This window comes from Manis javanica, chromosome 5 (genome assembly GCF_040802235.1).
Source record: "Manis javanica isolate MJ-LG chromosome 5, MJ_LKY, whole genome shotgun sequence".
NCBI classification, from domain to species: Eukaryota; Metazoa; Chordata; class Mammalia; order Pholidota; family Manidae; genus Manis; species Manis javanica.
Window position 1 is genome coordinate 91,911,461 of NC_133160.1, and position 23,152 is coordinate 91,934,612.

At 42.2% G+C, this 23,152-nt stretch overlaps 1 protein-coding gene across 6 annotated transcripts in view; it reads left to right on the forward strand.

Annotated features, from left to right (window-relative positions):
- Nucleotides 1-23,152, forward strand: part of TSPAN5 (tetraspanin 5) — a 156,866-nt gene that overhangs the window by 28,331 nt on the left and 105,383 nt on the right. Inside the window, exon 1 of one of the 6 annotated variants that reach the window (XM_073237270.1) lies at nucleotides 9,447-15,180. The exons of 3 other annotated variants lie outside the window; for them this stretch is intronic. In XM_073237270.1, the coding sequence (XP_073093371.1) occupies nucleotides 14,992-15,180 (189 nt within the window). In that variant the 5' untranslated portion in view covers nucleotides 9,447-14,991. Of the gene's footprint in view, nucleotides 1-9,446; nucleotides 15,181-23,152 lie in introns of those variants that run through there. 2 more of the 6 variants (XM_073237272.1, XM_073237269.1) reach the window with 2 other exon arrangements.

The window sequence follows — 23,152 nt, forward strand, 5'->3', positions numbered from 1 at the left end:
TTATCTAATTTTCTTCTTCTTCTTCTTCTTTTTTTTTTAAGTTCTGGCATCTTGTGTTCTCTGCCCACCAGAAATATTCCAGCAGAGCCATGCTAATGCCTTTCATCTGCTAAGCCTTCCAGATGGCAGTTGCTCAGCCTGTGAGCAAAAGAGGGAGCATTTGAGGTTTATGCATAAGCTAATTCCCTCCTTGGTCTGACCCAGTGAACTCTTATTCGTTATGCTAAGCACCAGTGGTACGTGGTCCTGATGTGCTTAGCCCTGCAGGGCCTTTCAAAACTACTACACCTCATTTTAAGGGGAGGACATCTTCAAATTCCTGGTAATCAATGACTGGCTCAATAGAGCACTTAAAATGCTTTCTCAGGATACTTTTTGTGATCTAAGTGGACTCTACATTCCCTGAGGATGGAGGCTCCTCCTCTCGCCATCAGCACCAGTGCTCAGGAAAGCTTGGGGTCAGATCTGTGGCTCCACCCTTTCTAGTTGGTGTCCAGCCTTGGTTCCTGCACTGTGTTTATAGGGTCCTTCCCCTTGGCTAAGGAGTCCTCCCTGTTAAGTTCTTCAATCCAGGGATGTTGACTGAGCATGCAGAGCTGGGATTACAGCCCAGTCTAGTTGCAGATGATTCTTGGACCTCTGGAGCTCTCAGTCCAGTGGAGGAAAGACCTATAAATAATGTGCATGTGAAAGGGAGGCACTGTGTCAGCCCAAGGGTGGAGTGGACAGGGAACGCTTCAGAGAAGGCAGCGTTGCTGTGTGTTTTGAAGGAGGATTAGGGATTTACTGAGCAGAACAATACCTGTCTTATTATTTCCCCAAAACAAAATAAATTCGTGCAACTTGCTAGGATGCAGAGTTGAGCCTCTGCTATATATTCTGCTGTATATAGCTTAGGGGGTTATGATAGCTACAGTGTTAGCTGTCTGGGCTCCTTTGTCTTTGCCCTGTTCCCATTCATTTGGAGGGTGTTTGCAGCCTGCCGTGGGTGCACCACTCTTTCAACTCTTAAGCTGATATTCAGAGGTTCCCATATAGTTTATCTCTTAGTTTTGTTCCCCAAGTAGATTTTAAACTCAGTGAGGGCAGAGGCCACCTCATCCATTTAGGCACAAATGTAGCCACTACATCACAGCAAGTATTCAGAGAAGGCTAGTTGAGTATTTTTAAACATCACTATTTCCTGGTTCTATAAATATGACAGGACAGTTCAATGACTCTTACTTATGAACAGAGTGTGTGTGCACATGTGTGTGTTTTTAAGGAAAGCACAAGTTTGTGATCAGCATATCTAATTTGTTCATTCATTTATTCATTCATTAATTCAGTAACAGCTCCACCTTTGGAAATAATACTTTTCTTTTCCTGCATTGAGTTTTTTGAATGCTGCATTTTCACAGCACTGAGATTTTATTCTTTAAACTTGATAATTGTTTTGATAAATCTCTATCTCTTGGATACTGGCTTAGAGCTAATTCTTCTCTCTTAAGTACTTCTTAGGGTAGTTGACCATACAATGTTTGAGGAATCACCACTTTTATTAATGAATTTTGAGATTTGGCAGCAACTTAAATTGATAATAATGGAATGTGTTTTGGTAAGAAAACTACCAGACAATGTTTCACCCTGCCAACTGTGGCAGAGATAGGGATCTCTTGCGCAGGAAAATAATGTATCAGTAATTTAGGCCACTGTATCAAGTAGTTGACAGCTGGGCATTAGTGATTGTTTTTTAGTTCTATGTGGCACATATGATGTGGTATGCGTATGCACTGAGTGCTGTTTGTACATATTATCTCATTTAATCCCCCTGGAGTCCCATGAGGTGTCAGTACTATTCTTGGCACTGTATTGATGAGGACAGAGGTATGTGACTTATCCATAGGCATGGTTGTGTGCCCACAGACAACCCATCTGGTACTGAAGCTATTCTGGTTGCATGTAATATAGTAGGCAACTGGAAGATGGGGAAATATTCAGAAGGAGTATTCATTCTTTGGACTGCTTAGGACAGTTATGTTCACTGTTTCCATTACAGTATATGTGTTTATGATTGCATGTTTCTTTTTATTCTTTTTCACTGTGGAAAATATATGTAACCATGATGGTTAGTTTTGAATTTGTTTAAAGGCCTTTTAAAACAACTTTGTTTGGATAAGCTAAGAGACTTCAAAGCACTCCTGTTTCCAAAGCGAAGTGGTTTCAGTTAAGAACGATAAACTTTGCCTCGTTGTCTGTGATGCTTGTGAGAATGCCTTTGGAAAAATGTGGATGGAATTTACACAAATATTAATGTATGCTTTTTCTCTGAAGTCGTATTAGAGCTGATTATGTAAGATACATTACACATAAGAATGTATAAGCTCAGTTTTGGCATCCTAGCGAGTTGAATGTGTGGTGATGGTTATTGTTCCTGCTGTTTTAAAGCTGGGTTGCAGATTCCTGTGTTTCGAAGGACCAGGCATAAAGCCCTTGAGGGTCCAAGGTGGGAAGGATAGGGAGTGTGGTCAAGGGTCACTATGCTCGTGGCCTGTGTAGGGGGAGCTACCAGCTGATGGTTGAGCAGAGATGATGCACCTGTGTTGCCAGATCTAACCATTTTCAAGGAGAACTTGGAGCTCCACTTTTTGTATTTATTTATGTATTGTTGATATACAATCTTATTTTGATTTCAAATATACAACACAGTGGTTCAGCAGTTACCCATATTATTAAATCTTCACCCCCTCTAGTGCAATTGCTGTCTATCAACATAGAAAGATGTTACAGAATCATTGGCTATCTTCTCCATGCTGTACTACTGTCCCTGTGACCAATTTATATTTGTGATTGCAAATTATTGTGCCCCTTTATCCCCTTCACCTTCTCCCTGAACCCACCCAACCCCTCCTACATGGTAAGCGTTAGTCACTTCTCAGTGTCTGTGAGTCTACTGTTATTTTGTTCTTTCTGTTTTGCTTTTTTAAAATATTTCACATATAAGTGAAATCATATGGTACTTGTCTTTTTCCTTCTGGCTTATTTCACTTAATGTAATACCCGCTAGATCCATCCATGTTGTTGCAAATGGCAGGATTCCTTTTCTTTTTATGACTAAATAATATTCCATTATGTATATGTACCACATCTTTATCCATTCATCTACTGATGGACACTATGGTTGCTTCCTTATCTTGGCTATTGCGAACAGTGTGACGGTAAACTTGGTGGGGGGCATATATCTTTTCAAATCAGGGATTTTATTTTCTTCTGGTAAATTCCAAGGAGTGGAATTACTGAGTCAAATGGTATTTCTAGTTTTAGTTTTTTTGAGGAACCTCCATTTTGCTTTCCACAGTGGTTGCATCAATTTACACTCCCACCAATAGTGTAGGAGGGTTCCTATTTCTGCACACCCTTGCCAGCATTTGTTATTTCTTGTGTTTGGATAGTGGCCATCCTAACTGGTGTGAGGTGATACCTCATTGTGGTTTTAATTTGCACTTCCTTCATGATTAGCAGTGTGGAACATCTTTTCATGTGCCCGCTGGCCATTTGTATTTCTTTTTTGTCTGTTCAGGTCCTCTGCCTATTTTTTAATCAGATTATTTGTTTTTTGGGTGTTGAGGTATGTGAGTTTTTTATATATTTGTATGTTAATCCTTTATCAGATGAGTCATTCACTAATATTTGCCCATACTGTGGGATGCCTTTTTGTTCTGCTGATGGTGTCCTTTGCTATACAGAAGCATTTTAGTTTGATGTAGTCCCACTTGTTCATTTTTGATTGTTTCTTTTGCCGGAGGAGATGTGTCCAGGAAAAAGTTGCTCGTGCTTATATTCAGGAGATTTTTGCTTATGTTTTCTTCTAAGAGTTTTATGGTTTCATGACTTACATTCAGGTTGTTGATCCATTTCAAGTTTACTTTTATGTATGGAGTTAGACAGTAGGCCAATTTCATTCTCGTGCATGTGGCTGTACAGTTTCCCCAACACCAGTTGTTGAAGAGACTGTCTTTTCCCCATTGTTATCCAGGGATCCTTTATCAAACAGTGTGAAAAGTTGGCCATGTATGTGTGGGTTTATATCTGGGCTCTGCTTTCTGTTCCATTGATCTATGGGTCCATTCTTGTGCAGAGCTCCACAATTTTTAAATGAGAAATTTCTCAACTTCAATGCTTTGGAAGAAAGTTCAAATTAAACCAGTACCAGAGAGTGTGATAGACCCCACAGGCAGAGGAAGATAGGGGATTTGAAAGGCGCTCTGTATCTATCCGTAGACTCCCCTGCTATGGCATTAAACTCCTGCTCTCATTGGCCTGTTAATGTTTTGATTGTACAGATGTGAAAAGTTGGATGTTAGCTAATTTTGTTTCTTTTCTGTATTTTAAAAATAGCTTTGTACCTTATGGAAGATCAGGGGCCTTCTGAGGAGTCCCTTGGATAGTGAGTAGTCACTCAGTATATTTGTTTTGTGTGTTTGTGCTTCTGGGTTTAAATGGGGAACAATGTTTGATATCATACTATGGAGTTAAGGAGGCCATCAGCTGGGTGCACTTTGGGTCACTCAGAGGTTCCTATGGCTGTGGTGTTTGTTGTGATGAGATTTGACCTGTCAGGGGAGCTGCAGACACCTGTGAGTGTTTGGTCCTTAATACTGGTATCTAAATTCTAGGCATGCTGCCTATAACTTCCAGTTTCAAAAAAATCTATGCCAATCTGTTTCTTTATAACCTAGTGCTTTTGCTGTTTTTCCCATCCTTGTTTTATGTTTAATCATTCTCTTTGGCTCACAAGAGCAATCCAGTCCAAAGATTTACTTTTTTCTGTTTCCAACCCCATCATTATTTTTATGTCAAAAGTATGTTTTGAGTTACAGCAATTCATGGGGATCAGGTCTCTACTCCATAGGGAGAAGAGAGATGTCGTTTGTTGCAGAGCCTATACAGACAAATGTCCACTGCAATCCACGGGGTTTATTTGTGTTACACTTAAAGAAAAATGACCATATTTGGACTGATTCTTAGCCAAGATGATATAGGCCCAAAGTTTTTCTTGGAGGAATGGGGAGAAAGAGGGATAGAAACATTTAGAAAAAATACCTCTTTTGTCCCTATTTTATTCCTTGGGCATTTCATTTACAGGTTGTTAAAACATTACATTTAATCATATAATTCTTGTTCCTTTTGGGTTTTCCTAACCCCCTTTTATTTCTTCTTCTTTTGAAACAATTAAAAATTTTGGAAAGTTGTAAGACTATTAAGAAGAACCCCTGTGTATATTTACTGAAAGACTCCATTCAAGTTTCTCTAGTTATCCCAATAATGTCCTTTATAGCAAAAGGAGCCAGTTCAGTGTCACACATTATGCTCAGTTGTCATGTCTTTCTAGGCTCCATCAGTATGGAAGAGCTACTCATTCTTGTTTTCATGATGTTGACAGTTTTAAAGACTGCAGGCCAGTTGTGATGTAGGGTATCCTTCCTTTTCTGAGAGGCTGTTCTCTCTGCCTCCTGCAGACTCAGTTTGTGTTATTGCCTCTGAGATGAGGTGGGCTGCTGTCAGAAGGACCTGGTGGCTGTCTCCCCTGGGTTCCTGCAACACTCCATTAATACCTTGAATGAATACATATTGTAAATGCTCAAATAAATCAGTAAATACTTTTTGACTTCCATGTGCCAAGTGAGATACATTCGAGAACAAAACAGACAAAAAAAAATTCCCTGCTTTTATGAAGCTTGCATTTTAGTGTGGGTAACAGATACCTAAAAAGATAAATATGTCAACTAGCATGTATGTCAGCTAGTCGTAGGTTCTAAATAGGTAAAATCAGGCAGGAAGGAGGAAGGCGGGTGGTTCTTGATATGGTGGCCAGGGAAGACCTCCCATGCTGGTGATTTGTGGGCAAGACTCCCAAGGCAGTGAGGTAGCAGGCCATGGCAGACACCTGCAGGAGAGCAGTGCAGCTAGAGGGAGCCTGCGGGTGCAAAGGCCCTGCCTCAGGTGGGCCAGGTGTGGGAGGTGCAGCTTGTCTGTTGGAGTGGAGTGGAGCAGAAAGGAGAATAGGAAAGGTAAAGCGGGGGATCATTCAGGGCTTGTGACTACTGAGGGACACGAGAAGCCTTTAGAAAGTTTTGAGCAGAGAAGTGACATGATTTGATTTATGCTTGAAAAAAGGAACCCTCTGTTGTATAGAGAGTAGCAGGTATGTGGGGATAGGAAGAAGGATGTGGGGAGGGAGACTGATTAAGAAACTGTGATAAGCCTTTTGCATAGCCGTTTGTCCTATATGGCACACAGAAGGGGCTCAGTGCTTCTCAAACTTTAAGGTACATGAGACTTAAGGCTGTTTGTCAGGGATGCAGATTTCTTCACACAGAAACTAGAATTCATTAGGTCTTACCTGAATTGTTAACAGCCACCCTCAGGTGATTCTCATGTGGGTAGTCCTTAAACCACAGGTTGATAAATACAGTAACAACTGATTTTGAATAATTGACTAATTGGTTTACAGAAAATCCTTTAGAGATACTTGGATATGAAGTGTTTCCACTCTTACAGCTTTATTTCTTATAAACATGCTATTCATCTTTAAAAAATATATATGGTAATATACATTTCCTCTTATACTTTATTTAGTACATAAAGATCTAACTTGGCAAGGTCATTTTTTTAAGAGAAGATGTGTATTTTATGAAATAAACATAATATTGTAATACTTTTGACATGCTGTTTTCCTGCATTTACATACATGGTTTCAGAAGGAATGAATGGTACTAATAGATTTCATTTCCAGTGAAGCTATTAAATATATTCGAGAGGAAATTGGGCTCAGGGAGTAGATTGGATGAAGCCACTTAAAATATAAGTGAGTATTTAGATATAAATGTGTATTTTAGAGCCTGAGTGGACCAGATCTGGCTTGGCATTTGATTGCACCTGAGGCCGGTGGCAGTGTGAAGGAAGGAGCCCTGGGCACGGGGTTAAGTGCAAAGCCTTAAGGGACTTTGGTTTCTTTCCTTGGTGAAGTTCAGTCTCTCGCGGGTAATTGTGGGTCAAATGTGAAAATGAGTTGTGCCTTGTTTACTGTGTGATGTCATGGTCAAGAGCAGGGCCTTTGGGGCTGCACTGAGTCCGAGGTCTGTCATCAACCGTGGCGGGATGCCAGGCACTGCCCCTCCCCTCAGTTCCCACACCAGAGGCGAGGAGGGCATCGACGTTGCGCTCTCACTGTGAGGCTAGAGAGTGAGTGCCCGTCAGGTGCGCCGACAGGGTCTGGCATGTTGTAAGCCTTCAACAGTCGCTGGCTTTTTCTCTTCCTTCCCCTCGTGTTATTATTGTCATCATTATATTTCAGTGCTTTCAACTATTTTGCCTTCTGGAATGCTACACATTTTCAGTGATTGTTGTTTTGGGGTCAGTGAAGTGACTGGCTGTGTCTAAAAATATGGTGATTCACGCCTCCTATCTAGGAGAATAAAGTATTAAGTGTGGTGTTTGTCTTTTTGTTTTTATGACCTTCACACTGGAAGTCGGTTGCCATCGTTCCCGTAACACTGGCTTTTTCCTGCCCCTATGAAAGAGGGCTATGCATACTTGCTTCAGGGACCTGTCGTGAGAATTAATGAATAAGTTAATGTTTGTGGCTCTATGCCATTAAGTACTAATCAGCATTAGTTACTGTTCTTACAGCCTTTCCAAGTCCCATCATCAAAGTGATTCTCTGAACCAGGAGCAGCGAGAGGACTTTTTTCTTACGCACTATGAGAAACAGCGTTTTATAACACTTTTGCTGCTTTATTACTCCCCATATCTGAAACATGACTCCCCCATCTAAAGTTTTTATACCTCCCCAACAACAAGAAGAAAAAACTAAATCAAGTAACAACTTAGTAATAAAATGTAACTTGTTTAGTGAGTATTAAGTAATTACTTTTTCCTCTGGGAGATCACCATCTTTCATTTTTGACTTTATTTTCTCATCCTTATGCAGCAGTTTTACATCTGTACTTAGTGATAAGGTTCTAAAAATTCCCGCATCAGGTCTATGAAGGCATAGTGTGGTAGAGACAGTCCTAGCTGTGGTTTAAAAAAAAAAAAAAGGTTTGTGTTTCATTTCTGTGCCACCAGAGGCAAGATTTGGAGCTTCTGCACCTCAGGACTTTTGTCTGTAAAATGGGTAAGACTACCTTTGAAATAACATATATGTCAAATACCACATATGTAGCTTATCGTGGTTAATACTGACAATGATTTTACTTTTTCTAATGTGATCAATTTGGTAATGTAACTGGAACCAGTTTCATAGTTTTCATATAAAGCAAGAGAAGATATCTTTTAGGGTCCTAATGTCAATTGGATTTCTGCCTGAGATAGACTTACCTTAAATACCTAATTTCCAAACTTACTCTGGGAGGACACCTCTTTTGTCAATTGATAAAATTGAATCTTTCAAAGGATGTGAATATAGAGTGAATATGGGATTTTGTGTGTGTTATATTAAAAAAAATAATTCAGTGTGATGCAGTTTTACATTTCCTGATTTTGTATTAATGCTGTAGGTCACCAAAGGAGCAGGGTGGCCAAGGGCGTGGCTTTGTACTGAAGAGGCCACCGCCTGAGCCAGACCAGGTCCTGTGCTCAACTGAAGACAATGTCTGTTTAATCTGGAGCCCTTTGCTCACAGAAATACAAAGTTAAAATTCAGTTCCTTGCGATGTTGGCCTGAAAGGATTAGCTACATTCTTGACTGATATGAAAAGGGTGTTTTATAATCTCTGGAACGATGGCTTTTGAGGAACAAAATAATCTGAATTATGATTTTGAAATGGGACTGGAGATGATATATATAGGCTTATTGTTAGGATTCTCATTGTTTATTTTGCCCTTATAATTAAATACCTCCTTGTTGGGGAGGGTGTGTAGAGGGAATGATTATTCTCCTGCCTTTATCACTGTTGATTTCTTTTTGATACTTTGAAGTGGTGTCCAACTGTCTTTCTCAGCTTCCACCTGCTTTGGTGAAACAATAGGAACTTGTTAAGTACATAACCAGATTTTCCCCACAAAGCTTCCTTATGGAGGTCTACTTTAAGTTAGATAGGCTTGATGTCCGGACTGAAAAGCATTTATTTGCTGGTTTTGATAAAAGGTCAAGTTGAAGCTCCTACACATCAGTCTCTGGGGACTAAAGCAATTGTACTGTACCACCATGCCCCCTTCCAAAAAAGGAAAGAAAAAGGCGGAGAGGATGAAAATGGTGCTTATTTTCTTTATTAAAGTGTCAGCATTAGATCCTTTTGCTAGAGATCTGCTGCTTATTACAGTGCAGTGAATTTCTTTTGTCTTTGCTCAGTCACCTTCCTCTTTCTTATTGCACTGATTTCATGATTTTGTTACTTTCTATTTATACTAATCCTTTTTGCAGACTTATTTTTCTCTTACCTCATGGCTTATGTTAGAGCTCCTGAAAGTGCAGGCCAAGCTTCTCTTCTTCTGCACTCTGTACTTTCTCTTGAGGAATCCTGTCCATGCCCATGGCTGCTGAAGCTCAGATTTCAACTGCAGAGCCTGCTGACCTCTTTCTGAGCCTTTGCTACCTGACTTAACCACTTAAATGTTTTAGAAGGTATGTCAGACCCATCAGTCCCAAACTAACTCATGTTCTTTCACAAAAATTGGCTTCTATTATTTTTTTCAAAGCACAATTCTTATATTTACCTTATTTGCTGAAAACTTTTCAGGGAATCTTCAAACCTTGCTGGTGGTAATGAAAATGGTGTAGCTGCTATAGAAAATACTGGTGGTTCCTCAGAAGGCTAAATGCAGAGTTACCATATGATCTAGCAATTCCACTCCTGGGTATATGCCCAAGAGAATTGAAAACAGGTGTTCATATAAAATGTGTCCAGGAATACTCAGTATGTTATTCATAATAGCCAAAAAGAATAAACAACTCAAATGTCCATCCACTCAAACCAGTGAATAAATGCTTTTTATTTATCCAATGGAATGTTACTCAGCCATACAAAGAAATGATGTACCAATACGTTCTGCAACATGGATGAACCTTGAAAACTATGCAAAGTGGAACACAAAAGGCCACATATTGTAGGATTCCATTCATTTGAAATGTCCAGAATAGGCACATACATGGTGATGGAAAGCAGATTAATAGTTGTCAGGGCTGGGGAGAAGAAAACAGTTTTTCTTTTTTGGGATATGAAAATGTTCTAGAATTAGATAGTGGTGATGGCTGAACTATATTTTAAAGACACTAAAAATTGTATAGCAAATTGTACACTTTTAAATGGTTAGAACAGTGACTAATATAGTTAGGGAATATAATATAAAATATATAGGAAACTAATATAGTTCCTTAGGGCTGCTGTAACAAAGTTCCACAAACTGGGTGATACAAAAAGGAGAACTTGACTATCTCACTGCTCCTGAGGCCATAGTTTAAGATGAAGGTATTGAAAGAGCCTTTGAGAGCTGCGAGGACCTGCCTCATGCCCTGCCCCTAGCTTCTGGTGGTTTATGGCAATCTTTGACCCTCCTTGGCTGATAGACCCATCATCCAATCTTTGCCTTCACCTTCACAAAACATTCTTTGTGGGTGCATGTCTGTGTCCAGACTCCTGTTGTAAGAACACAGGTCCCTTGGAGTAGGGCCCACCTAATTACCTCATCTTAACTAATTACTAATTACATCTGCTATGGCCCTAGTTCCAAATAAAATCACATTTTGAGGTACTGGTTTTGATTTGAATTGAAATGAACTGATTTGCAATGAATTTTTGGGGAACATTATTCAACTCTTAACTGTTAACTTTTAGGTGAATTTTACTTCTGCAGAAATTTACTCTACTTTGCAAAACTGAAAAGCAAACAACAACCCTCCAGGAACTTCTAGCTGCTATTAAGTAAGAGACAAAGCCCCAAACATGGTCTGGCCACTGCCTACCTCATCAGCCTGCCTTCTCTTCTCTTACTCTGTGCCCTGGCCTGTTGGCTTTCCTGCCCAGGCCGGCCAATCTTCCTCTGACCTCAGCACCTGTGCCTACACCTACTTTTATTCTTCCTTTGCTCTCCTCCTCCATTCCATTTGTTGGAATCCTTTTCACCTGTTAAATCTCAGCTCCAGTGTTACTTTCATGGGGAGTGCTTGTATGACTTCCCAGTCTAAGGCAGCCTCTTTTTAGTGTTTGCCCTACCTTTTATTTGGGTATTTACTGCTGTGTAATGAAGCGCTCCAAAATTTCCTGGTGTCAAACAACCTATTATGCTCTTGGATTCTGTGGGTCAGGAGTTCAGACACACTGAAGATGGCTTGTCTTTCCTCTGTGATGTTGGGAGCCTCGTGGGAAAACTGAACAGCTGGGCACTGGAATCACCTGGGAGCATGTGTGGTGCCTGGACTGGGATGACCCAAGGACTAGGCTCAGCTGGGACTGTTAACCAGAGCTCCCATCTGTGGTTCCTTCATGTGGCTTAGACTTCCTCCTTGCAGGATGGCCTCAGAATAGTCCGACTTTTCACGGTGCAGTTCAGGGCTCCAGGAGTGAGTATTCCAGCAAAAAGCAAGAAGGTGCATGGCCTCTTGTGACCCAGCTTTGGAGGTCAGAGAGCATCATTTGCACCATCCTTTCATGGTTGAAGCTGTCGTAGTCCACCCATAGTGACAGAAAGCTCATCTCTCAAAGGGAAGAATATCAGAATTTGAGGCAGGGCTTGAGACCTGTCACATACCTCATCTTGTTCCTTCGGTGTGCTCCTTTGTAAATCACTCCTTTTTATTGGGTTAATTTTTGCCATCCCAACTAGATGATAAGCTTATTTTGCTCACCATAGTGTTCCTGGCATTCAGCACAGTGGCTGGCACATCATAGGTACTTGCTAAAGCTATGAAATGAAAGTTGAAGTGAAGAATTAGAAAAGGCAGAGCAAGGAAAGGAAAGGCATTCACTGATGTCATAAACATCACAAGCTTGTGCAGCTGATCCAAGCATTATCACTAGTAAATATGCCTAGTGGTCCATGTCTTTTTTGTTTTATCCTCATGATCTCAGTTGAGCAGTAAATTTGTGGCTGCCTGTGACTACTGATATTGCATGAGATGCCCAAGAGCTGCTACCCAACAGAAAGTCTATTGATATTGGTAATAAAACATAGCAACATAAGTATAAGTAAAGCCAAATGTTTGCCGAATGAACTCCCCAAAAGAGAATAAGCAGAATTAAAAATTTAAGGTTTAAATAGGCTAATACTAATAGGGTTTGGTGTGTGTGCTCATGCATTTTTGTGCTTGTTCGAAAGAAAGAAAGAAAGGTTGTAAGGGTTATAGTGTTTTATTTTTAATGGACTGACTTTCTCAGAGCTGTATGGGGCTGGCCATGTTTATTTAACATTCTCTGCAGAATTTAGAATGATTTTCTCCTTCTCATCTCCTTAGCTCCTCTTTTTTTCTAAAAATGTCAAGTCTGAGACAGGCACACACAGCCTTGCTGGGCACATGGTTCACTTCTTTCCCCTTCTTTTGCATGGCTGCTTGGCATCTGTGCTACAGACTTGGTAGATAAGTGCCTATTTCCCTTCCTTGCCTGTAAGTTTTCAGGACACTCCTTTATGCTGAACCTCTTAGAATGCAGAAGGATCCAGTTCAATAAATTCAAATGCAAGTTTAGTTTTTGTTTCCATACTCTGAAGATCCCAAGGCAATGTGGGGTAATGTTCAAAGCACTGGATTTTAGAGTCACATGGTTCTAGGTTCTGAACCTTGACCTGCCACTTTTTATAGATGTGACCTTAGGCTGTTAATTACCCTCCATTTTGCCTCCTTCACTTAAAAGGGGGAGATAATAATAAAAGTGTAAGAGGACTTTAGTGAGATTTTATGTATGAAGACCCTAGTGCTGTTTGGCACAGAGTGAATGCTCAATCAGTGTTGGGTATTATGACTATTGTTATGCAAATATAACTGCTTGGAGGTTTCTTGGAATTTAAATATAGTAATAATGGAATGGCTTTCAAAGAATGTGTGATCTTATTCTGGTTTTGCTCTTAATTGGAAGATAAGTTTATGCTGTTTTAGGGCTGGGGTATTAGTATATTATTAGTGTGACTGTTCCTACTTTGTCTTTAGTACTTGTGACTGTTGGTTTGAGGTGTCTATTAAAGAATGAATAAACATGAATTGTAAAAGAGAAGTGACTCAAAATTATAGGACTTTAGAAAATGAAATCTTCTGTTTTTTGCATTTTTCTACCATTTAATGCCATTAACAATGAATACAATAACAATGTATTCAGACAGAATACATGAAGTGCTAGTTTCAGAATGTTTGATTTAAAATGGTGGCTCCCCCCATTCTGGACAGGGGAAGCCTGGGCAGAGTCCTCTTAAAAGTCGCGTGTGAGAGCTGCATGTCTCTGCTGGAAGGCCCTCACCAGTTCTGCTTGTGTAACTGGGGATGGTGGCAGATGCCCTGATCTGTTGTGAAGCTGGAGGAGGGAGGGTTTTGTAACAGATGGTTTCTTGGATATCTGGGGCCTGTCCAGCTCTAAGCTTTGAAAATGAGAGCCAGACCCTGCACTGGCACGGATGTAGGCTTGATGGCCAGAACGGGAAGCGAGGGCCTAGGGTGACGTCCTTGGGGCAGCTGGTGCTGCTCAGCTGGTGGGCTGGCACCAGCACCCTGGCTTCCCGTGGCTTGGTACGGCGCTACTGACAGGGAAGGGGAGCCAGCCTGGCCTCTAAGACGCTTGTAACCGCTTCGGAGCTGCTGGCCTGTTGCAGAAGGGGTGTCAGCTGCCGTGCCATGTGGGACTTGTACTGTCTTTGGTATGGATGGAAAGGGAAATGGTGAACGTGGGAGCCAGAGACATACGTGCTCTGCAGTGGTCAATCCCATGTTGGGCTCACGTGGAACAGTAAGCGGTGCTTCGTGGGCGGGCTTGGCTGTCCTCTCTGACATTAGCCTGCAAAGACTAGGAGCTTATCCCAGACTTGGCTAACATCCTCTGATACCTTTTTGGAATAATTAAATCATTTTTGGCTGGTTGTATTGTTTGGCCTGCCTCTTACTAGCATGCTGTCCTTGGGCAAATTACTTAATCTCTCTGTTCTTACCTATGAAATGAAGAGGCCAGCCTAAATGATATCATAGGTATGAGATGACCTTTAGTGTCCAAATATTAAATTATTCCACATATTCATATATTTTGGTATTTGCTTCTTTGAATAGTGGGTTCCACAAGTTTACCTCTGTACAAAATTAAACATATTCTACTGTTAGCTCTTAAATTCTTTCTCAAAGGTTTAGGTAGTGCTCCCCTATATCTAATATTCAAGAATTTAGAAGAGTCTACATTGTTTTAGGGAGAGAGGGACACAGATTTTGTCTTTTTCTCTAGGCTGGAAATGATCTATTGCTGTTGGGATAATACTGGTGGCAGTGGCTGTCGGGGAAATGAAGTATGCAGAGCATGCTATAGAATCATAGAAGCACATCACTGCAATGGTGGTAGAGGCCATCTGGTCAACCTCTTCAGGTTGAGGGAAGAAAACTGAGGCCCAGAAAGGTTTTGCCATGTGCCTGTGGCAGCGCAGCTAGACCCGGCGAGGGCTGAGGCCCGGCCTTGTTCATTATGACGTCTCTGGTGCCTCTTGGGCATCAACTCCAGCTGGTTTCCTTATTAGCGCTTGTCAGAGTGACCCCTAGGCCCAGATCCCAGGCATTCATTCTCCTCCGACCTGTTAGGTTTGGAAATGTCAAATCACTCATGCTTTGAAGAATTATTTCAAGACAGAACAAACCCAAGAGCTCTGTGCTTCCTCTTTGGAATGGTCTGTGGAGGCGTGGGCTCTTTCTCAGGAGCAGGGCTCAGGCCTTGGAAGCATTCTCTGGAGAGGTTCTTACTTCCTCCCCAGCAGTTTCTTCTCCTTAGAGGGTTCTAATTTGTAAGATGTAAGCAGAGGTACCATTGTGAGGAGTGATGAAGATTCTGTGGCATGCAGGAGAAGCAAGGACTGAGTGGGTGGGTGAATGTGGCACTAAGAAACCATTGTGAGGGAACCATTGTGAGGGAAGAGTCCAAGCAGAAGGGCCTTGCAGCTCTGCCTCGGGTGTGGCGAGGCCTGTCTGCAGGGCTCTGGGAGATGGGAAGCATTCTCTGGAGATGGCGTGTGGCATTGTCTGATGTGAGTCCTAGCCTCTGTGTCTTCCTTTTGATTGCCATTGTTCTGCTTCTTACCCTGTAGCTGCCAAATGCCCCATATGACATTTCCTAGGACTCAGCTGCCAGCCAGATTTGCTCAGTTCTGCTGTAATTCTACCACATCCCCGTAATTGAAATAGACACACTTACCTTATTTTCTAAGACATTAACTTTTAAATACATGTCTGAAATTCCAGTGAGTCTAAGAGTGAATGTGTATGTTTTATTATTATTTTTTGCCCTAAATGCACTATTCAGAAAGCTGCATCTGAGAATCTGGAGATACCAAGAGTTAAACGTTGGACTTTCTTAGTGAAGAGAGGAGCTGAAGGATTGAGAGCAAAATGGTTAGAAAGAAAGGGGAAAAAAACCATAAAGGTGGGGATGATTTGTTAAGTGAGGTGGAAAAGTACTGAATTCTGTTTGTCCCCCTGGGTTTTCAGCCCTGTGTAAATTTTGCACAAAGGCAGCTTCAAGGCATTTTCAGGAAAGTTGTGGCATTAGGCTATCCTGGTTGCCAGGGACAAAATGTATGGTGGGGTTGTCAGGTTTACACATGGCCAGGAGATGGGACTCTTAGGAATATTTGAGGATACAAACTGTGTCCCATGGCCAGTTGTCACAGGTGCTGCGTGGATGGATTGTACTGTCCAAGGCAATGTTGGAGGTGTCACCAGCAGGATTCTGTGACTACTGTTTCCTCCCTGGACTCTGCTAGGATGACTTATCATGGGTCTAGCTAATGACCATCATCTCTGTTTAAGTTAAATACCTTGTCCAGTGTTGCTGGCCAGCAGGGCTTAGTGTGTTGTATTGTCAGGGAGCTAGTGACCGCAAGGCCATTTAGCTTAGGCCTCATAATCATGAAGGGCTTTAGATTTATTCCTGTAGTGTTATGCCGCATGAATGTATACTTTCGGTCACAGAGACAAACTGGCAGTATTGAAATAAGACGGCATTTGTCATCCAAATTTAAATTTGTTTCTCATTAACAGACATTTTGCCTGTAGTGCACTGTGAATTAATCTGTTTTATAAATCTTATAACTGTCTTATGAAGAACATAATTAGTCATAGTGTTTGGGTTTTAGAAATGTTAATTTGTTCAATGTAGGCATTAAAATATCTTGTCATTTCTTTATTTTTAACATAACTGGGAGTGTTAAAATTGAGTGGCTCAAGCCTCTTTTGACCTCTGCAAGGCCCTGCTGCTCTGGGTCCTGTGCTCACTTCCAGTCCAGTCAGCTGGGAGGGGGGCCATCACATGAAGTAGACAGCTTTGTGCTCTCTCTCTATGGAGCAGCCTGGGACCTCTCCCTTCAGAAAGTGCTATGGATGTAGCAGGCTTATGACTGAACTGAAGCTGGGGAGCCTGGGAGTCTGACTTAAAAGACTGAAGAGTGAGGCTCTGAGCAGACCTCTGATTTAGTCACGAGATTCCTAAAGTTTTAGGCAGCTCAGCTCATTTCTTTGCATCTACTCTACAGATGAAAGACAGCAAATGACTTTTAAGAACTGTGAAGGCTGTAAAACTCATTTGTGCTTTGAGATATCAAGCCATTGCTAAAATACTCTCTTGAAAATGAAATAATCGTTGAGGCTCTTGGCAGTTGTTCTGGTAAAGTTTTAGAGTGAACAGCTCTATAAGAAAAACAGTTCCAGAAATAAGGAGAGGATAAAGAGATGCAAGGGGCCATTTAGTCAGCTTGATGAAGGCTTGGAGTGAGAACTGGTTGTGCTGAGGGAGGGATAAAATTGGAAAGTAGTGTGAAAATGCAGCCTGAGTCATTGCTGAAGGAACTCCGAAATGAAAAAGTGGCATCTAGTGGTAACAGTGACCATGCCTTTTCAGTTCATCGACCTGCCCTTGTATGAGTTTCTTTATCAATGTGTAATGATTTACGCTGTAGCCACCACAGAGATATCCTAGGTAGGAATGAATTTATCAGTCACCATTGTTGTTCCTTGGCCAAACTTTTGATATCTGCAGTAGGGACTAGAAAATTTTATGGGGAAAGAGTGGCATGTTACCAGACATGGAAGTAAGCAGTCTAGGACTCTGTTGTCTTGTGAAGGAAGGGATTTTGGACCTTGGTGTTTTGCAGAGACCACACCTGCATTATGAGACCACACAGGATTATGGGTAAAATGGTTGCAACTACTAAATTAGCTGGATATGCATGGATTCTTTGTCATCACAGAATACCTTTTCTGTGTGCTTGTTGCAACAGTAATATCCTGGATGGGTTTTATTGTAGTCATTTAGGGAACAGTTAACATATGATCTGGAAATACTACAAGAAAGTAAAGCATAGGCACCATTTGGAAGCCTGCTGCTCTGTGGACTGATTGCTTATCAGGAATAGTGGCATTGCTGTAGTATTTCTTTAGACGTCTTTCCTACAGAGCAATTGGGTGGTTCAGTGCATTCTTATATCAGGAGAGTGTCAGATTGGTCCTCTCAGTAGGGCATTATGCATCTCAGTGACTTGTGGAATTTTAACAAAGGAAAATACAATCCCAGCCTCAGCCCAGAGCTGTTTGACGTAATTTCCAGCACTGGGCCTGTCCCTGGCCTTTGGATTTGAACGTGTCTTCCACTGTCCTTCATTCCTTCGTAAATATGTACTGAGCTGGGTTTACGATGGTGAACAAAGAGAATGATTCCTGACTTCTCCTTTATGCCTGTGAGGGAGCTGGGAAATCAGAGCACAAATACTGCAGGGAAATACAAATGGCCCTAAGTGCCCTGGAGAAAGAAACAGAGCACAGGTGACAGTGAGAGGCTCCCAGGAGGAGCACAGGCGAGGTGGGTGGGAAGCCTCTGGGGAAGTGGTCCTGCAGCTGGAGCTGAGGCCTGGCCATATGAGGAGAGGGGCCCGAGGATGTCAGGCGGGGACAGCGCTGGGAGGTGGCAGGTGGGAAAGAATTCCTGAGAGGCAGTGAGTAAGGGGCTTGCTGGAGAGATGTGGGGCAGCCCTGGGGCTGCTCCACATTGCCCTAGTATGTCGCTGAGGTGGGAGCCTCTTTGAAGGCAGAGGGGTCTGTGCTGGTGACAGAGGTGTCACTATTCAGGTCTGCTAAGCAAATTCTCAGGTGTCTGTTGGCTTTGTTTTGGGAGTTATAAATGGATTGCACTTGGGAACACACAAGAACTGAAAGATGAGTTTGAGCCAAAAAATTGAATTGAAGTATGCATTGTTTTTGCAAATCCCTAGATACTTGGCCATAGTCTTCTAGCCTTTCTAATCAGCGTCACTGTCCTCTACTTGCATGCTGGGCTGCTAGTCTCCACCTCCAGCCTGTCTTACAATGCTGCAGCTTTCCTTTTTGTTTTTGAGCACATGGAAGGGAGATGGCAAAGAGAGTTCACTTAGCTGTTTTTAGAATGGAATATACTTCAGCTTACAGTGAAGGAATTCTGGTGAAGTTACAGGTAGTTGTTTCTCTCTAGAAATAGGATCCCCAGGAACCGTTAAGTACAACGGCGCTAACTATGGATAGTAATGCCATATGCACTTTAAATTTGGGACAGAGTCCTGTGTGCCAGAAGGGTGGTTTTCAGCACAAGGGCCTGCGGCTGAGGGGCAAGTGAGGGCTGAATCCACTGAAATGTAGCCCCCTCTCCAACCTCCAAGGCCAGGGAGAGGACCAGCCTGCAGGACAGAGGTGTCTTTTTCTACTTCCCATGGAAGCAACTTAGTGAGCCACACACATTTCTGAAATCCCCCAGAGGTGCCTTAAGGACTGGCAATGGCCTTACCTTGCCTCAGAGAAATCTCAGTGAGTTCTGAAGCCTGCCTTCCTGTGCCGGGTCCTGCTCTTACCTGCGAGGAATGACTAATGGTTAGTCCTCTTTACGCCACACAGAGTCACCTCATTTCCTCTCCTGATGGTGACTAGTTTTAATAGACATATTAGTGCAGTTGGTGCATAGAATCCTGTTTGTCAGCATTTGATGTGTTTTACATCACCATGCTGACTTCAACCTTTATTTGGGTAATCCCCTTCCACAGTTTCCTCCTTTATAAATTGGGGGTAAAAGTACAGCACCTGCTTAATCTTATTAATAAGAAGAATCAAAGGCAATATTCAAATACAAATGCAAGATTAAAATACAAATAAAATACAAATGGAAAGTTATGTGAGACGGCCTCTGTAAATGAATATGATACAATTGTAATCCAGGTACCACACACTAGGTTGAAGTCAGGACTAGAAAATGGGCTTTCTGCTTCCTTCTGGTATTAGGGTGTGGATTAATCTCCTGTGACAAGGATACCCCGGAGTACAGTGGTCCTCAGATCATAGTCCAGAGGCATGTCATGAGGGCTGGAGAGGTAGCACTGTCTTCTTTTACCCCTGCCTCAGATGGCTCCACTCATCACCATGTCTCAGCAAGTGGCTGTGTCTTTAAGAAGGTGGCCATGAAGTTGACAAATCACTTCAAATCCTGTATTACTTCTAGGAGCTTATGTAGCTTAGGGAGCCTGGGAAATGTAGTCTCTACTTGTGGGGGCTATATAAAAATAGGGGACTTAGTACTAAAAGCAGCAAAGGGAGGAGGCTGGGGGATACCTACATATTAGTCTTCATCCCCTCTTGATTAGGGTGCATGAGAGATGCTAGGTGATAAATCACTGTAGGTTTATCAGACTGCTTTTCGTTACATATGCTTGAGTGTGTTTCTTGGGTCCAGTTCATTTGCTCTCTGCCTGAGCACCGTGCAGTCCAGTACTTGAGAGCCTGGGCAAGCCCAGCACAGCAAAGGTCCCACTTTTGAAACTAATTTTGAGTCCCAAACAAGAAGGAAGGTGGTTTTCCTGTCATCAAGTTTTTTTTTTGATTTTTGCTACTGATAATTGCTGAGCGGAACTGGAGAAGGAAAGAGGGCTTTGTAGGCCTGGGGCATTTCCCGTAAGCAGCTGGGCTGATGACTTTGCAAATTCTATTATTCTGTTTGCATTGGACGGGGCTCTCCGTGTTACTGGAAAGCAAGGTGCTTGTGAAGCCACAGAAACCAGTTAGCCTCTGACCTACCTTGTGCTCCCCTTCTGCTCAGAACCCTTGAGCTCAAGCTGATTGTCATGCTCACTGTCCCTCAGGCTCAGCTCTGTCTCTCCTGGTCTCTCTTGGGGGTGGCAGCCTCACCCCTCTTGGGTAGTGGACATACCCTGCCTTGACCAATCAGGGAGTTTGGAGCATTAAGAATCCTTTGAACTGAGAGGTAGTGCTGGCAATGGTGAAGAAGCTACTAGAAGCTGTCCTTTCTCATACTCATTCGTCAAAAGAAAATCTGCACTGAGTAGATCTGCACCCAGACCCCAGTGATGGAGGGCAGAGACAGGGGACAGAATCATGATTAATTTTCCAAAAAAGCTGAGATATAAACAGTATAGTAAGAACAGGAAGGATTCCATCTTAAAGCTAAGATTCGATTTTAAAAATCAGGAAGTTAGAAAGTAAGATTCCTAACATATTCTTTAGCAAATACAATAACTCAGTCCACCTTGGGGGCAAGGCAGGTGGTCTTGATTGATATGTTCCCAGAAGGAAGCTGCTGTTCTGGGGACCAACTGGATCAGTAAATTTCTTGTGTTAAGTTAATTTTGCAGAATTACTGGGAGGACTGATAATAGAAAAGACTTAATGTCTCTCACCAGAGATAAGTATTTTGAGACCATTTTACAAGTTTATAGCCCTTGGCCCTTTGAAAAATCCATAAAGAGGGAACCTCTAACCTTTTAGCACCCTTCCTCTCTGAGGATGCCCACACCTTTTCTCTCTTTAAGAGCATAACTTTAAAGTTTTCCCTCTACTCAACCTAGTTGCGTTTTGTCTCTGTGCTTTTCCAGTGGTCAGTGTCTTTGTTTCTTTACTATTTCATTCTATTTCTAAGTGTTGAGTTAAGTCCCTGCTTTACTCTTGATAAGTAGGGAGGGGCTGCTGAGAGCTCAGACTTGGGCCTCCAAGTTCCCATCGCCTGGGTAACCCTGATAGAACTGTTGCTGTAGGAGCCTGCCTGAAAATCTCCTTTCTTTGGGAAGTTCTCAGAATATAATCTCACTCCATCCCACGCTCCACAGCTCCCCAACTCCTGGGGTGGTAAGGGCTAGTTCCCGCGCAGTGCAGATCCAAGTGAACATGGGATGCTAAGTGACCCTGGCTTGAAGAGATGGCAAGGGAAGCTGCCCTATACCAAGAAAATGTTTAGCAAACTTTCCCTCTGCACCTCTGCGCTTTTCTGTTCTCAGCCGCCTGCAAGGCCACTGCCATTCATTTCTACTCTCATTCTAGTGAATTCCTGCTTTAATGAATTCCTTCCGTATCTACACCTGCTCAAGAATTCTTTCTCGTTAAGAGTTAAGAACAATCCTCTGTCTAGGTTGAGGTTTCCTGTGGTGTACAGGTAGAGACCTCCCCAGACGTAGCCGCCTGGTAACACTAAGAGGATGACCAGCCCAAAGGGACAGTAACACATCTGCTTTTCCTTCCAGCATTCCAACCCCACCTCTTCTTTTGCCCTGACAGTCCCCGCTGTCCTTTCCTTTGTATTTTATCAGTCTTGTTGGAATGCGCTGGGCTGGGGCTTCTGCACTTTGGCCCTGCAGGAGTCTAACCTGGGGACCTTTGAAAAATCCAGTGCCAGATCCCATCCCCAACAATTCTGAGTTAACTAGTCATGCCTGGGGCTTGGGTAGCAGTATATCTTTTCTTTTCTTCTCTTTTTTTAAAAAAAGGTTTTGTTTTTTACTTGACTTTCATGTTACAACCGGGATTGAAAATCCTGGTCTAGGAGGATTTTCATAGTTAGTATTTTCTGTTTTCGGCATCTGTTTCATTTACTACCCCCTGGACCAGTGTGGTTTACTAGTCTAATCCTAATTGCTACATAAAATCCTCTAAATGTAAGTCCTATACAAGGAGTGGTGTAAACCAGGTTTGTGATAAGAGATACCATGCTCAGTAAATAGAAATAAAATATCATTTATTGATAACTGCAATTTTATCTGGGGAGTGGTGACAGAGAAGAATTTAAAGGGACTGATGAAGAAAACAAATCTGTCTTTCAGGGTGGATACTCAGGTTTTGGACTTGGTGGAAAAAGTCCTCAAAAAATTCAAATCATAAATATTGAGGGGACAGACTGATGAAGGAAGCATTCTGTGATTTTTTTGTTGTTTAAAATAAGGCACTGCATTTATATAATCTTTCTTCATTGTAACAGTGGTAAAGAATAATTTTTTTTTTTTCTTGAGAGAAGGATTCTGCGACTTGTTAGTAAAGAGGGTGAAGATCATGAGTTCCTATTGGAGTGAGGAGGCCTGGGCCTCGTTCTTCCACTGTCACCCACCGATGTCAGGACTCTGGACTGTCAGCAGAGACTGGTCCTCTCCGCAATTCACTGGGGGCAGGGACAGGGTGATGGGGATCAGGAGCCTGGGGCTCCACCTGGGGCTGCACTGGCATGTTGGGCACAGGAGGGACTCCGTGTGGCTGCCTGCAGTGGAGGCAGACTGCCTTCCCTGCCCTTTCTGGAGCAAGAAGAAACCCGATGGGGCCAAGGGTCTGTGAATGTCCTGACATTATGTGCTGAACACTGTTCGTGTGTATGTGAGGGTGCACATTTTTCTGAAGAGAAGTTCCATGGCTTTTATTTATTTGTATCTATCTCAGTTTGATGTATGGATGATATTAGTTTCATGTGTACAGCATAGTGATTCAACATTTATATACATTACAAAATGGTCCCCACAGTAAGTCTAGTTTCCGTCTGCCACCATGCAAAGTTATTACAATGTTACTATATTCCCTGTGCTGTACTATTCATCCCCATGATTTATTTTTATAATTGGAAGTTTGTTGGATGTTCCATGGCTTTTAAAAACTAAAATCCTAAAGAGATTCAACCAACTGTAAAAGAAAATGAGGGATTTCTATCATAGGTGTGTTTGT